This window comes from Saccostrea echinata, unplaced genomic scaffold, assembly GCF_033153115.1.
Source record: "Saccostrea echinata isolate AGI-Se365-2 ecotype Australia unplaced genomic scaffold, CSIRO_AGI_Sech_v1 ptg000003l, whole genome shotgun sequence".
Taxonomy (NCBI): Eukaryota; Metazoa; Mollusca; class Bivalvia; order Ostreida; family Ostreidae; genus Saccostrea; species Saccostrea echinata.
The window spans coordinates 3579508-3592686 of NW_026889752.1; the positions used below are offsets into that span (position 1 = coordinate 3579508).

Sequence of the window (13179 nt, forward strand, 5' to 3'; positions counted from 1 at the left end):
TCTTATTCTAAAATGGGTTACAGATATTTTTACTTATAAGAAAAATATTGAATCCTGTTTATTATTTTCTTTCCTACAAATTTTGTGAAAAGCAGTGTGTTGTTGTGCAGAATGTGACAGATCAACATTTAATTATGAATGGAAAAGCTAATGAAAATTCTCCTTGATTTGAATCACAAGATTTACAATTCATGGCTAAGTAAGATTTGATTTTTGTTTGTTTGTTTGTTTATTGAGACATAAATGCGTTTACAAGTGTTTTCTTAGGCATACGCAGGTAGGAAAAGAATTCTCGAATAATATCACAGTACATTATGTGCAGTCTCTGAACTATCAAAATATGACTTCATTATTGAATATGACGTCAAGTAACTGCAATCTTGAGCTGTTATGACGGAGCGAGTGTCATTAATTTCACATCTTATTATAAACAACAAGTTAAGGTCTAGAATGTTAATGTAAACTGTACGTGTCTTGACTATAGTTTTAGGACTGAGTATGTGTAACTATTATTGAGTATCAAACTGCTGCTTTCTTTAACTTCCCGAGAATGAAATAAGTGTATTCAATACGATATTGCAAAACTTCACTTTGAAATGCTTCCGTTTAGAGGACCCTAATTTGAGGTAGAATTTATATGTGTGTAAATAACAGGCAAGTAGTTAATAAGGAATAACTTTTAATTTTTTGTGAAAATTCAAGAAGAGAATGTTCTCTTAATGAATCTTGCTTAGGATGGAAGTGTAATCAATTTACATGCAACACTTGAAAAGTTATAATTGACAATAACGTGATCAACAGGGTCATGTGATGTAGCAACAAATATGTTGATATGTAGTTGTGGTATTCCTTTGTGCATATTGTCTGTATTTATGATAATAATCTACATATTGAAGTCAAAACTGAACTGGAAATGTAATGATTATTATATTTCAAATGAAATTAATGCTTCGGGCGTCTTCACATAACTCCGTAATAAAAGTTCTTCAACGAGTCTGAGTTGTGTTCTCATATGTAAATTTCATCATATTTCTTATCTTCTTTACCCCTCCTTTGGGCATTCACTTATCATGCGACTGACCTCATTTTTGACGATTAGTTTGAAAAATCCTCTACTACTGTATTAACTAGGGATTGTAATTAATAGCAGTGTTGAAAGTAGAGATACTAAAGGAAAAAATGATTTTGGTATTTATTAGTGTATAAATTTTAACTGTAATTTCTATTAAAATCTTTAAAAAGATTTACAAGGGTAACGGTGGAAACCAATAACAGCAGCCATTAAGTCAGAAGAAGCTAGCACTAACAAGGAAATTTATTAAAGGAATGAGACATTGACAACATATTGATTCTTTACTTTTTACAGATATTAAGATATTAAATACGTGACTTGCAAATATTGACATATCTGGAGACAGTTAAGGTCGCCTGGTGAAGAAGATATATACCTTTATACTTTTAGCAGGAAATCTCCAATCTGTCATCTAATTTATCATTATACACATGTATATAATCGAATTCGCAATAGCGACTGCATTTGAATAGTAAGTGGTACATGAAAATATTAAAACTTATTTAGGAATCAAAGCTTACCAGTATAGAAACAAATTGTTTGACAAAATTTATAAAAATGTATGTTTTACACATGAAAATATGTTGATTTTAAATCTTGTAAAAATAATATGATGATGAGGGACATTGTCTACGAATTTTTTGAATGACCCTCGTAAGATCTGCAATATACCGGGACCAAAGAATACTGATGATGCTCTGTCGAGAATGAGCCAAAATCAGATCGACTGAATACGCTACACTGCAGACGAATACACAACCTTCATTGCAAAAAATGTTGTGCCAAAAGCACAAACCTTTCAAGAAGTTCGTAGGAGTACATCGGAGAACCGAGAAGTTGCTGAGGTTATTACATGTAGGAGCTGAAATCGGGTGATGGCCATCTGAATCCAAAAGTTCGTACCGTGGAAGCAGAACTTTCACTCGTTGATGGAATAGTTTTGCTTGGAATACGCATCATATTGCCAAAGTTTCGCAGGAAGTAAATAATATATCTGTCCCATGAAGGACACCAGAACATTGTATCCACGAAATAGAAATTGGGAGAGAATGTATGATGTCCAGGTATTAATAACGAAACCGAGCAATTATTCAAAACATGGCATCAATCTCAACTATTTACGAACAAGAATTGACCCGAACAAGTTCGACCAGTTGCATTACCTAATAAACCATGGTAGAAACTGGCTGTAGACCTGATGGGTCCATTTCTCTCTGGAGAGCACTTATTAGTGTTCAAAGACTTTTCTCAGATTTCAGGAAAGTGACCATTTTGATCTATCAAGTGAGAGAATCATTCGCTACAGTATTGACAGTGTATTCGTGGGAATAAACAGTGTATTCGCGAGACATGGCTTACTATACAGCATGCGAAGAGTATAACAGATATCCGAATTAAAATGGCATCAAAAATATTCGGACCACTCTATACTGGCTGCAAGGAAATGGAAAGGTAGAAAGGCCCAACAGAACATTGCTGACAGCTATAAAGGCTTTAAACGCGGAAGGCAAAGATTGACGACAAGAATTACCCAAGTTCCAACTTGCGTATCCCTGCATTCTACAACTAGAAAAAGCCCAACAGAATTGTTCTATAATCGGAAAATCCCTGCATTCTACAACTTGAAAAAGCCCAGCAGAATTGTTCTATAATCGGAAAATCTGTGCCAAATAACTAGGGACGAGTAAAATAATCGAGCACCAAAAATTACGAGATATGGATGCAAGACAGAAAGTAAACTTCAGAAGAAGTGCAGACGAGGAAGTGCCGCACCGTAGAGTCCGAAATTGAAATCGGCGACAGCGTTATACAATATCGGCCTAAGCGTGATAAGCTGTTAACCGAGTTCGGAAAAATTAATTGTGACTTAGAAACGCAGGTACGCAGCAACTCTTGAAGATGAAAATAGATCATTGATAAAGCTAAACTGCACAGCTATAAAGAAATTCATATCAACAGGCAAGATAAAACAGATACCTATGACCCCAAAATTAGCACAGAAGAAGCTCGAGACGAATCTGACAAATACTGCTCTGCCGAAAATACCGGAAGACCATCCCGGGATCGCAAGCCACCTTCTTACGCAGCTAGCAACCCATGTTTACGTAAGTCTATGCAGAGGACCCGGAAAACTATTATGACGCCATGTTAAAACAATACTCTAATGATTCTCGATGAAAGCACTTGGCGAATGTAGAACGAAATCCAGCTTGATCTCACTGTACTGAGATGACGTCACTTCTTAGTTTATTTATTCTCTTTATTTAAGACGTGGATCAAGCTATTATAAAGATTGTAAAAAGTAAAAATTAATACGAAACAAGCAAAATTGGACCGTAATAGAGATGTAATCTTGAATGTATAAATCCATGTTTTATCGTCAAACTACAATAAAAATGAGTATACTTTATATAAAACTGTAGTAGGATGTGGGCACAGTGGTATATTAACGGGCTAGAATGACAGGTTTAGCATATCGATAATACCAAAAAATTCAACGATATCAGCTTAACAATGAATTGCATTGCTTCTTTATATACAACATGTGTTTTATTTACTTTTATTTCTTTAATTGATTTTTATAGACTACACCATTCTCCAGGTAACATTAATTACATGTAACTAGAAATTTCAAAATTCTTTATTGATATGAATTATTTCTTTTAAATATCTAAATAATGCATTTAACAAAAACCTCTGTTTGATGGCGCACTGCTAAAAAATTAAACCAGCGATATTATTACTCGTTATTCTTATTTAAAAGTTTTTTTTCTTTTTCATCGGATGGGGGATTATTAAACTGTTGTTTTGATTTTAACTTCACATTTCATAATATTAAAAGATAGTTTACTTAAAATTTAGATTGAGATACACAGGTCTTAATGCAACGAAGTAATTTTGAACTGTCATTCTTCGTCTGAACCGGGGGGCCGTCACGGTAGCTCAGTAGTTAGAGCGCTCGCTCCGTGATCGGAAGATCGTGTGTTCGAATCATGTCCGCGACTGACCCAAGTCGGTAAAAAATAGGTAATAACTGTTCCTTCGCCAAGCGCTCGGCACTTTGAAGTGAAAGTTGCGGGTCGTTCGGAGAGACCTTAAAAACCGAGGTCCCGTGTCATGGCAGGCGTTGACACGATAAAGATCCCTCACTGCTCAATGGCCCTGAGTGCCGAGTAAAGGTCAAAATTTGAAGCCCTTCACCGTATATGGTGACGTCTCTATATGAGTGAAAAATTTTAGAATGGGACCTAAGACAACAACAATCAATCAGTCAATATTTTTTGGATATATTTTCTGGTTTCTCCACTATTTTTTGAGTTTCTTTTAGAGGTTTCTGAATATAAAGCAGCATCTTATCGCTACTCATTGCTCCGTGACGTCCGTCAACGTCATCCGCAGGTAGGTTAAGGCTTCCCGTAGAATATTACAGTGTACTCTGTGCCTTCACATCTCTGAACTACCAAAATATGACATCATAATGTAAAATGACATCAAGTCACTGCGAACTTGAGGTGCTATGACGGGGAGAGTGTCATGAACTTTACACTTTATTTCAAACTGCATGTAAAATGCTTGATAGCTATTGCAAAATTCATGGGTCGTTCAAGGTTTTTTAAGTCTTTTATGTCCGAATATTTTAAAAATACACCACTTACCTACCCTTGATTGAAATTCAGCATTATCAAAATGATTATGAAAAATATACTTTTGAAATGTACTCTGTTTTATACCCGTGGTTGGAGGTAGAATTTATTTTTTGTGTATAAAAGAGTCTGGTGCAGGTGATTAATGAGGATTAATCTGAGAATTTTTGTGGAAATCTGTAAGAAGAGGTTGTTCTCTAACTGAATCTTGCTTGGGAAAAATGTGTGTTGGCTTCGTTTTATTACAGATTACGATACTGTGTGGAAAATACCCTCAAATTTACAGGTAAGTTGAATTTCTCAGGAAATTTCCTTTACCTCGGAAGCACTTCGTTTAGACCCCTCTGTAGATATAAGTCATCAAGAATTGAAAAACATTCTAACAAGAAAAAAAAAAGATTAAGCGACTTCTTCATTATTTGTTTGATACTCAAAGAGTCTTTTACAATCTAAAGTTTCTTTATTTCTCTCGCAAGCATGTTTCGTCTGTCGTTTGTTGTCTTCAAGTAAGCAACATCGGACGCAAGCTTTTAATGAGGTCAAGTTTATTAGGCTTATTTCAAATCCACAAGTGACGTTTGGAAAGATCTACGGTGAACCGTACGCGCATAATTTGCATGCATGAAACATTATCGTTGTGTTACCCGTTGTCAAGTGTGTTGCAAACGCTGAAGGTAACATTACTGCGTCTAAACCAATAAGATTTTAGTATCTAACATGAAAGTATAATGACATGAAATAGGGACTGGACCCTAAAACTAGGGATCAAAAGGTCCAAAGTATTTTCTCGATATCGTATAAAAGTATTGAGAATTTGTGAAGCATCATACAAGTAAAATTGCAAACAAATTTTTCATGACTGTGTTATTAGATAAATGAAATTTATTGAAAAAATGAAAATAATAGGAGAAAACCTTGAACAGTATAATGATTATCACGTTGGACTGGCCCTTGAAAGTTAAAAAAATCAAATGCAATAAGACAAGAAATGATTTCTTTGCTACTTATGATTTTATCCTCTATGTACAGTAAAAAAATTTCAGCCTTTATATAATTTATCCCTTGACGTTTTTGATTTCTCAGAGTTGAGCCTTGCTGTCGATTTTGTCCCATCTAAAACATATTGAAAATATTCATTATACTCTCAGCAGAAATAACAATCGAACTTTTAATATTTGACCGTACTTATTAACATCTACCCCAAAGTTTTCTTGTTTCTCTTTCGCTTTGGTATAACCATAAAGTTTTCAATACTGATACTACAATTCAATAGTACATGCAGCAGTAAAACAGCTGGAAAACTTTTAGTGACTTTAATGATCTTGCATAAATAAAAACTACAAATTCAATGTTTATTAAAACAAAAAATAATACAATAATAAAGGAAAACTGCGGATAAAAAGTTTAAAATAAAAGTTAATTATTGATGATCATCAGAAGGAAACGATCAAGATTTCTTCCATGATTACTACAACTTCGGGAATCTCTCGAGTCATATATGACTCCCTCAAATATCCATTTTGACTTAAATACTCCTGATCCTGATTTTTTACACAATTCTCCCTCAATGGATACATTGACAATTTTGAAGTGTTGTATACCTTTGGATGTAAAACTCTAATGTGTAATGTAAAATTTCGATCATTTATCTCTTACGCACTTAAGTAAACGTATCAGTGTATAAAATTCTAGTTGTATATTTCCGAATATTGTCCTAGCCCTACGTGTCATTATCCTACTGGGAAATAGTTACTCAACTAGCTGTTGAACAGGATATTTTTGTAGAATTTGAGTGTTTCATTTATCTTTTATTCAATGATTAATCACCAGATAAGTAATAGCTCTTATATTTGTATTTTGAAAAAAAAAATCGGACTTTTTTCTAAACAGGAAATAGAAAGAATTGTAGTAAAATATGTATCTACATTTAAATGGAAAAAAACACAGTTTACCACTTTGGACATTTATTATCAAAAGTTGCGACTGTGAAGAAATATCTTCCGTCATTAAGTAGCTTTGAAATTGCCATTATACTTCTTTATATCTTGTCAAATATTGTATTCAGGACAGGGAATGTTTTTATATGCAGAAATCTAAAGAAAGTTACAATATAACAAGACAAAATAAATACTCTATATATCTTTTGCGAAAGAATTACACTAGTAAAAGAACAATCGAATGTTTATTTAATTTTCATCAGGATTAATTTTTTTTGTTGAAAGCAAGGAGGTCAATTTTTCACAAATTTCACATACTGAATATAACGTATGGATATATGTTTGTCTTTTACTTCAGTATTTGTTTTAGAGAAATTTTTTACAGACGAATTTAAAGTGAAAAACTGGCGCAAAACACATACGTTGGATAATAAAAACCCAAATCTGAACTTTTAAATATAAAAATACCTGGTTTAGGTCTAAAATCTTATTTCGGTTATATAAAGACTTATCTAATTATATATTGTAGAGACTGTACTTTACATAATTTTGTATAATTCCATATGAAAGATTCTACAAGATCTCAAAATACATCTGATATGTCCGTGTTAAGGGCGCAATTGACGTTTAAACAGTCTGTTTATATGTGTTCATATGTTTAAATATTTTGTGCACTGTCTGACATTATCTGACAATTGAACATCATTTATGTTTATAATATGTTTCAGGCTACATGTATATCTGTTCTTGTACGTAGACTTAAAGATTCTGAAGACCCCGAAAAAAAATTTAAAACTATTATTTTTGGTAGTTAATATATACAATGTACCGTATATACTCGCCAATAAGTCGGTTTTTTGGGAGTTAAACTTTGGTCCAGAATTCTGTATCCGACGTATCCGCAAGTTATAAAAAGATTGCTATTTTAGCGGGTCAATCCCTCAATTTTAAGCTTAAAAAATACAACCGACTTATAGGCGGGTATATACGGTATAGGGTTTTCCCGGAAAATTTATCCATAAAAAAAATATTCATCGCCAATAATATTTATATTCACATGCCACAAAGTATATGGCTATTGTAAGGCAAATACATTTGACCCTCCCCCCCCCCCCCCCAATAACCTTATTTTGAAAGAAAATGTTAAAAAAAACTCTTCACAAGATATTGTGACTTTTATAAAAATTGGTTCATTATTTATTTTGAACTTGTAAGAGGTGATGAATTTGTGTGAACTTTGTATCAACCCGGAAGAAAATAAAAACTAATGCCACTGGCTCTTATTGTAATTTATATTGCTTAAACCTATGAGTGGAAATTAAAGAGAATGTCTTTCGATGTGTTTGAGTGACAAAACACAGTTAAGATTGACCATGAAAGTGTATCACTGGCTATTTGTGTGTTTTTATTTCTTTCAGTGGATATTAGTGGTTACAGATAGAGCGTACTTATGTGATGTATGCAAGTGTACCAGATTTAAATTTAAACAAGGATTGAAAATTGATTGTAGTAGTCGACTGAGCAAGGGATATAAAATTACTTCACTTCCAGAAGAGACAGTATGGATAGATTTAAGTGATAATAACATAGCGGGAATACAATGGAGATTTCCCAGGAAAATCAAATTTATTAATTTGTCAAAAAACAATATTTCAGTTCTCCCTGGTAAACCATTCAATGGACTTTCAGTTTTAAGATATTTAAATCTCGAACAGAATAATCTCACACTGTCAGAATCAATCTATTACCAGGACGTATTTCTTTCTCTGCGAAGTTTAGAAACATTGAATATTAAGAGGAACGCAATAACTGACGTGAATTCAAATTCTATTGATTGAGCTTTTTCCAGACTTGTTTCTTTGAAAATACTTAAAATAGACATACTTTTTAATTTAACTTTTGGCGATGGATTCAGAAATCTTCGGAACCTTTCTGTTCTTGACACATCAGGAATAACAGGTATTTGCAATATTAGAAGTTTATCAGCAGATTTCTTCAAAAACATACCTTTTCTGAAGGATATCAATATAAGTAAATGCAAAATTTCTTATGTTGATAAAGGGCCCTTCAAACTGCTTCGGCACTTGAAAAAACTCGATATTTCTCACAATAAGGAATTAGGATTTGTCTCTCTCCCAAATGCAACCTTTGGTCTGAGCGAAACATCAATCAAAGTTTTTCATGCAGACAATATCCATTGTTCACTTGGTATTGGAACAATATTATCAATTTCCCATATCGAGAACTTGCGTCAAACAAAACTTGTTGAGGCCTCTTTTTCACAGAATAGGATAGAATTAATTGGAAAAGGTGTTTTGCCAAATATGCCTACAACATTGGAGAAACTATCTTTCGCCTTAAACCGACTCACAACAGGAATATATCTATTTGAATTTTTCTCTCCGCAGGTAGGTTAAGGCTTCCCGTAGAATATGACAGTGCACCCTGTGCCTTCACATCTCTGAACTACCAAAATATGACGTCATAATGGAAAATGACGTCAGGTCACTGCAAACTTGAGGTGCTATGACGGGGAGAGTGTCATGAACTTTACACTTTATTTCAAACTGCATGTAAAATGCTAGATAGCTTTTGCAAAATTCACGGGTCGTTAAAGGTTTTTTAAGTCTTATATGTCCGAATATTTTAAAAATGCACCACTTACCTACCCTTGATTGAAATTCATCATGTTCAAAATGCTTATGAAAAATATACTTTTGAAATGTACTCTGTTTTATACCCGTGGTTGGAGGTAGAATTTATTTTGTGTGTTTAAAAGAGTCTGGCGCAGGTGATTAATGAGGATTAATCTGATAATTTTAGTGGAGATCTGTAAGAAGAGGTTGTTCTCTATCTGAATCTTGCTTGGGAAAAATGTGTGTTGGCTTTGTTTTAATACAGATTACGATATTGTGTGGAAAATACCCTCAAATTTGTAGGTAAGTTGAATTTCTCAGGAAATATTTTGTACCCAAGTAATACTATAACTTTTCCCAAGCACATTTCGGATACACAAGGATACGCTGAGTTTATTTATATAACAAAATGTTAATAATTATTGTGTTAATCAGCTGCACCGAAGCGATTTATATGAAACACTTCAAAAAATTATAAATGACTGTCACGTGATCAACAAAGTCATGTGATATCATAACAAATATGCTAATATATAGCCGAGGAAACCCTTTATATAAATTGGAAGTACTAAAGTTCAATACTTATAAATTAAAACCAAAACCGACCTCGCAATGACATATTATGTTTTGAGCGCATTTTAAAGCTTCGGGAAGCCTTAACATAGCTGCGTCTACGTCAATTGAAAGAATATAACATGACATTACTTTTGAAACCTGTAAGATTTTATCCGGATCTTTTTGAGAAATGCAACGAAAAGAAAATCGCAGTTGAGTCGAGTAAAAATAAATACCAACAATATTCAAACGTACATGAAAACAGACTTTTGCCAAATATAACAGTTTACATTCCTCCAAATCTTACAACAATGTATGCTAATTCAAGGAAATTATATGGAGGGATTCCAAAACTTATCATGAATGCAACGAAATTGAAAAACATCTACGTGCAGAACAATCTGCTCTTTTCGTGGAATCATCCTGTGTTTGGGTTGGAGCATGTCGAAAATCTAGATTTATCAGACAATTTTTGTTCTAGAATATCCCCCCGTTTTACTTCAAGCGGTACTGGATTAAAGTACTTAAACATTGCAAGAAATTTTTTGTCGCTACCAATTCAAATGGACAGAAGATGCCAATTCTTTAAATATCAGCGAAAACTAGAAGAATTCGATCTATCAAACAACAGACTTGTTCACATACCAATCTGTACTTTTCAAAATCTGGCAAAATTAAGAATACTAAAACTTAATCATAACTTCAGATTGCGTCACATGACTGACCTTTCTTATATTGATCTCTCCGATAACAGATTAACGAGTTTTACAAATGAAACTATACATGCTTTTACTTACATCTTCGAAAAATCAAAAGTAATCATTAACCTACAAAAGAACAACTTGTATTGTAGATGTGAAAATTTAGAATTCTTGAAATGGTTGTATAATGCAGAATGCATTTTTTAGGTTTTCAAAAGTATACTTGCTCGGATCGTACCAATCATTTCGATTTTAAATACATGGAACAATCTCTCCAAAAACTCAAACTTGACTGTATGAATTTTAACATTTGGATTGTCACAACAACTGTTGTGATTACTCTAGTAGTTAGTGTTATACTTGTAATAATCATTCGGAAAAACATCTGGCACATAAAGTACTTCCTTTATAAAGTTAACGACAAAATGAAAGTTTTTCTTCATCTAAACGAATAGAGGAATCATCTAATCTGCTTACAAAACCCGATTTGCTGGGGTCAATACTGATGAAAGCTTTGAAGAAATCAGTCACTATGGAATGAAGCAAGATAAATTGCAATATCCTTACCATGCATTTATATCTTATGTCGGCGAGAATAGGGGATTCGTATTCCAGAAGATGAAACCAAAACTGGAAGCTAAAGGTTTGAGGTTATTAATTCGTGATATTCACTTCGAAATTGGTAATTCTAAAATTGATAACATCATGAAAGCAATTGGTCGGAGTAAAAGAACTATTTGCGTTGTGTCAAAAGCGTATCTGAAATCAAAATGGCGAACATATGAATTAAACATGGCGAAAATGGAAGGTTTAAAGGAAAGAGGATCCCTCGGATATGTCCATCTTATTCTAATGCCTGATTTGTTTGAAGGAGGTTGTGACACAGCTATAAAAGATTTAATTGACAAAAAATATTTTCTTGACTATATACCAGAAGATTCATCCCTGCAGAAGGAATTCTGGAAAAATCTTAATCGCATTATCAAGAACTCATGATAAAATTAAAAAAAAAAAAAAACACTGAAGCGTATCGTTCGGATCAAAATTCAATTCATGAACCTATGAAAGAATGTTCTACGTAAATGAATCATTATCATGTAAAGCACTTAAAAGTATCTAAATTTTATTTGACTTAGATTAAAACCATTCATGTTTGGAATATCCCATCCCAGACTTTAAATTTTTAAAGATATGTCTATCTGATATTATTAAATGCATCTATCCATCTATTCCTCTGTGTTCTAAAGTTTTATAGTTCGATTGCCTTACGCGTTCTAAAAATGTCATGTATATAACATGTATATAAGTATTTCAATATTTGATGTACATGTGCTTTGAAGATTATCCTTTCAAATTCATAAATACATCAATAAAATTATTGTTTTAATGTAAAACTTTATCAATAATAGATATTTAAGTTATAAATATATCACAAAGGGTGAATTCACCGGATGCATCGGACACCCTCGCACTTCAGCAAGTTCTAGAGTTATCGTTACCGACCGAATATTATTAAAATGGAGCTTAACGTGTAGTATTTGGTTAAAACATAAATTTTTGACACAATTATGTACTTTGTATTGAGAAAATATCACTAAAAACCGATTTTTTTTTTCGAAATAGGTTAGAATTCACCATGGATTGGACAATATTCACCATGCACCGGACATTCGGTATTTAAACCGGAAAATATGTCATACACTGTACCTTGATCTTGATATTGAAACATTTTTGTGTTTTATTTAAAAATTAACCTTCTAGTTGAATTTGAATGACTATTTCAAACTACAAATGGGAGAGATTTTAGTTGCATCACATCGCCTTAGAAAGGCTTTACAATGCCAGTAATATGGCAACTTGCGCCTTTGTCTCATGGGTTATCATCATCTAGTTTTAGAAATAAACTGAGTCCACTTCTAGTCGTCATTTATCAAAAACTTATATTTTCACTGAAAATTTTGAGGTTTTATATTCTATTTCCATAAAAAAAAGCTGTCATTTGGGTTTATATGAAAATGGAAGTGATTTTCCTTGCATCGGAAAGTGTCCGATGCATGGTTAATTTGTGTCCGATATACGGTGAAATAAACATACTAGTAAAAAGAAAAAAAAATAAAACATGTTATACAAACATTAAAGTAAAACTTTTCTTAAAAATCATCAATCATTGACAAATTTTACCTAAGTCTAATTAAAAGTACGACAACTCTAAAAAAAAAAATGCAAATTCGTAAAATTCTAGTTACCCCCCTTTGATGATACACAATATGACGTAATTTCAAGACCATTATTGTGGTCTTTTTATCACAACTTGAAAATAAAAGTCGTCATCATTAAAAAGTTTAAATCTTCACCCTCAAGACAGAAACAAGAAAAAGCACAGGGAGACTCAGGTTCAATGAAAGTTTATTGCTTAAAGTCGTCCGAAGCAAGGTATGTGTCCGATGCATAGTTAACTCACCCTATGTGATAACATCGTGATAAAAAATGACAGCACAATCTTGAACATGTAAAATATTGTACAGTACGTTGCAATGTTAATGCATACTACAATGTATGAGGAAATCAACGGAATATAGATGAAAGCAAATAGATGTCTTTTTCAACTGAATCTATTTTTGTGAAGCCATCAAA

At 32.9% G+C, this 13179-nt stretch overlaps 1 protein-coding gene and 1 pseudogene across 1 annotated transcript; both read left to right on the plus strand.

The window, feature by feature from the left end:
- The first annotated feature begins 2471 nt into the window (after window positions 1-2471).
- On the plus strand, window positions 2472-10740 carry LOC133178700 (toll-like receptor 4; annotated as a pseudogene).
- On the plus strand, window positions 10740-11541 carry LOC133178702 (toll-like receptor 4). The gene is made up of 2 exons (XM_061313420.1): window positions 10740-10942; window positions 11058-11541. Exons 1-2 carry the CDS (start codon window positions 10740-10742, stop codon window positions 11539-11541), a joined length of 687 nt encoding a protein of 228 aa, XP_061169404.1.
- The last annotated feature ends 1638 nt before the right edge of the window (window positions 11542-13179 follow it).

What these genes read in the sequence shown, in the direction of transcription:
- LOC133178702 (XM_061313420.1), top strand. Translation starts at nt 10,740, where the DNA reads ATGCATTTTTTAGGTTTTCAAAAGTATACTTGCTCGGATCGTACCAAT. An exon ending in AAAAACATCTGGCACATAAA is followed by an intron (nt 10,943 to 11,057) that starts GTACTTCCTTTA and finishes TACTGATGAAAG; the next exon opens with CTTTGAAGAAATCAGTCACT.